This window comes from Hibiscus syriacus, unplaced genomic scaffold, assembly GCF_006381635.1.
Source record: "Hibiscus syriacus cultivar Baekdansim isolate YM2019G1 unplaced genomic scaffold, ASM638163v2 tig00110683_pilon, whole genome shotgun sequence".
NCBI classification, from domain to species: domain Eukaryota; kingdom Viridiplantae; phylum Streptophyta; class Magnoliopsida; order Malvales; family Malvaceae; genus Hibiscus; species Hibiscus syriacus.
The window spans coordinates 3,345,329-3,349,164 of NW_024062823.1; the positions used below are offsets into that span (position 1 = coordinate 3,345,329).

The 3,836-nt window shown below is 36.7% G+C and overlaps 1 protein-coding gene across 1 annotated transcript; it reads right to left on the bottom strand.

Annotated features, from left to right (window-relative positions):
* Positions 1-1,343: 1,343 nt before the first annotated feature.
* On the bottom strand, positions 1,344-2,316 carry LOC120138342 (zinc finger protein ZAT10-like). Its single transcript, XM_039153834.1, has one exon. It carries the CDS (start codon positions 2,259-2,261, stop codon positions 1,521-1,523), a length of 741 nt encoding a protein of 246 aa, XP_039009765.1. The 5' UTR covers positions 2,262-2,316; the 3' UTR covers positions 1,344-1,520.
* Positions 2,317-3,836: the final 1,520 nt, after the last annotated feature.

A 3,836-nucleotide genomic window follows, 5' to 3' on the forward strand; every position in this document is an offset into this window, starting at 1 on the left:
TTCTAGATTCGACACTTATAGAACTCTAAATAAACTGAGTTGAGTATGAGTATTATTGAGTTCGACTCGACTTGAAAAGTTCAAATCTGAAGTAGGGATGGGCATGGATCGAATCGGGTGGGGTAGACCCGACCAGCCCCAAAAATTATAAATCCTTCGCCTGACCCGAACTCAACTCAAAAAATATACACCTTCCACCCAACCTGAACCCGACTCAATTTTTGAGATAAAATCTGAACCCGATTGGAACTGACCCAAAATAATATATTTATTTAACAATATTATTTTTATTCAATAAAAATAGGGATTTGATTAAAAGAAAATAATATATATAGTGGTATTATTGTAATTATCCCTAAATATATAAGGTAAAATTATAATTTTTGGGGGTCGGGTCAAGTCGGGTATTTTTTAACCTAAACACGAACTCGACCCGACTCAAATCGAACATAGGTTTAAAAAAATCGACCCGAACCTGAATTTATTTAAAAATCCGACCCTACTGGAACCCGTCGGTTAGGGTAGAAACCCGTCGGTTCGGGTCCCATGCCCATCCTGATATGAAGTCAACACGACTTGTAAACTCGCGAGTTTAAAATTTTTAAGTTCTACTAGCTATCGAAATAAAATTGAAACTCGAGTCGAGTTTGAAATATTTGAATTCAAAATATTCTCAGACTTAACTCGATTGAAGTTGGAACTCGAGCTAGAATCTAAGCCTTAAGTAAAAGAAAACCTTAAATTACATCTTTTTAAAAATGTATAATATATAAATGTTGATGTTATTAATAATTTAATTTAAAAATTAAATTTTTAATATATTACTTTTTTAAGTTGTTTGCAAGGTTTTAATTTAAATTGAATATTAACTAGTTCTCTTTAATTTGTCAATAACTCGAGTAGAATTAGAGTTTAAATGAATGTGTTTAATTTAAATATTGATTAAACTTTGAACTAATTAAACTCGTGCATAGGATTCAAGTAATTTAGGATATGCATGTCTCGTTACGTTTTCAACCTTAGTATTAGGATTAGGCAATTGCATGGTAATTAAAAGGGGGGGGGGTATTCCCCCACCCATCAATACCAATCAATTTCCAAAACGAAAACGGCGTGCCAAAACAAAACCCATCCCATGCATGCCTATCTTCTTATCATATAAACTTTTAACCTGTATAATCTGGTTTTCGTCTCTGTAAATATACCACCAAACTGTGAATTGTTAAAAACACCCGTCACTTCCATGCACCGAACTTAAGCTTCAAGCACTTTTGCTTCTTGCCACCCACCACCAACTTAACAGTAAAGCATTGAAATTAAGTAAGAAAGAGGAGTTGAACTAATTTGTTTTAATTGAATTGAGTTGACTACTTAATTAATCGAAACAGAGGTCTGAAGAATTGTTCAAGTGCTATGTACAGAAAAAATTTGCCTAAAAATAAAGAAATTAAAGAAGAAATACATGGAATGGTGTCTAGAAATTGATTCCTACAAAGAACTAAATAAAGGGTTTTGATTGTTCAGATGACTTCAATTTTGGGTCGCATAAAGAAACATGACTTCTTAGCAGGGTGCGGGCTTTCGACTTCATCGTCGCCGGCGGCGGAAACAAAGAAATTAGCCGGTGAGAATTCTGGCAACGCGGGCATGTTGAGGTCAAAGCCTCGGTTGCTGATGTGGGTGGTGGTATTGGTTGAGCCAGCTCCTTCAGATGTAGTGACGGCGCTGGCGCTGGCGCTATTCCCCGCCGCCCCACCTTCGTAGTGGCATCGCTTGTGGCCTCCCAAGGCCTGGCCTGTAGGGAACGTTTTGTGGCAGATGGAACACTCGTGGGACCTCCCGCTTGGGTTGGTAGCCGCGGCTAAATTGATGACTCCACCAGATGTACCGATTGACGACGTCGACTGGTCTTCGTTGCCACCCGAAAGCTTACGGTGGCTAGCTTTATGTCCACCCAAAGCCTGGTAAGAGTTAAAGGCTTTGTTGCAAACGCTGCACTTGTAGCTCAGTTTCTTCCCCGAGGAGGAGGGCTCCGGTGCTGGAGTAGGAGAGCGGCGGCGATTGCGGTTGGTGGAAGCTCCACCGCGTGCTAGCATGATAAGGCAGAGAGCTAAATACTCTTCCTCGGTGGTGACTTGGTCGAAACGCGGTCGCTTAGAGCGCTTACGCTTGGTAAAGGATTCCAAGCAGTGTAAGTTAGTATCTTCAAAGGGAAACGGAGGTGGCGCAGCGGTGGGAGAGTTGAGAGCTTCTAAAGCCATGTTCAAAGGAAGAGTCTTCGGGCGAGCGAGATGGTAAAGGGAAGTTTAAAGCTTTGGGTTTGAGTTTCGAGTCAGAGTGAATTGTGGGGATTTTAAAGAGAGAAAAGGGGGGGGGATTGTAGGGGAATGGAAGTTGCGTGACAAGTGGTGGGAAAGTAAAGCAACGGTGTGGTGAGAGGGAAATAAGCAATATAAAAGGGGACGGAGCACGTTTATTTGAGTTTTCTTGGTGGCTAAGAGGAGTCGGTCAAGGAAACCGAAATTGACTCTATGAATTAGTAAGAGGCAGACTGATCTGTGTCCTCCCATTGCAAGCCATAATGAGTTGTGCTTTCTTTAGGGAAAACTACACGTCCACTATTTTAATTATTGCTTTTATTCTGTTTTGATCATTTTATTATTTTTTAAAATCATATTTAATTTTACATTTTGATTTTATTTTCGTCACATATTATTAAAAAATTAATAGAATTGTTAACATGTTATTTTTTATTTTTTTCAATAACGACGTGACATTATCTTATAATAAAACGTAAACATTAGTGTTAATTTTTTAATAATGAGTGACAAAAATGAAACCAAAGTTAAATATTAGACATAATTTTTAAAAAAAATGAATGACCAAAACAGAATAAAAGTGATAGTTGGAGGTACTCAATGTTCAGTTTACCATTTTTAAAAAGTGAAAAGACTTGGAAACGAAGATTCGTTAAAAGTCAAATACTGACACCGTCAAACGCCATTCAAGTCATAAGCGGTGCAGTTGGAGTCTATACCCAGATCTATGCCAGTAGACAAGAGCTTTAGTTTTGGTTTTGTAGGGGGTAATGTAATAATAAGAGATGGTGGCGGTGAAGCGTAATACATGCATGTAGACAAGAGCTTCGGCAGTAGATTTGATTGGATTTTGAGTTGGTTGCCCACTGGAAATTGGCATTGGGCGATGTACTCAAATTTAATAAATCAAATCTTCAATCTATTAATCAACTTTATGTAAAGTGTGGGGTGTGTGAATCAAACTCAACTTAATTGTTGGTATTATCTTTTTTATCCCTCTCACCCCAATTTTAAACATTAAAATATTAATCTTTCTAACTTAATCACTCAATTTTAAAGATTGAATTTTTTTTATCACTTATTTTTCAGTTTTGTGATAACATAATATTTTGTATTATTTTCTGAGTTGTTATATAGGCATCAAGTAGTATTTTATTTATATAATTTTTAATTTTTTTCACAAACTTAAAGTTTCTATTAATCAGTCTATCGTATATTATTTTTGTTCTTGTTTAAGTTTCGTTTTGTTTTTTATAAACTAACCATTAATCGAATATTAATCCACGACTAAATCATTGATCTTAACTCTAATATATTTAATTTTGAAAAATGTAAAACATAATAAGCAAAAGTTTGAGAAGGTATTAGTAAAAGATTACATCTAGATGATCTAATTTCATTGGTCCATGCTTTTCAAACGCCGCCATAATGAAACTATAGGCGACCAAGAGAGAGCTCGACCAAACAAGAATTGGATTGAGCGTACAAGCGAGAAAGCCGGTGCGAACAACCAATTGA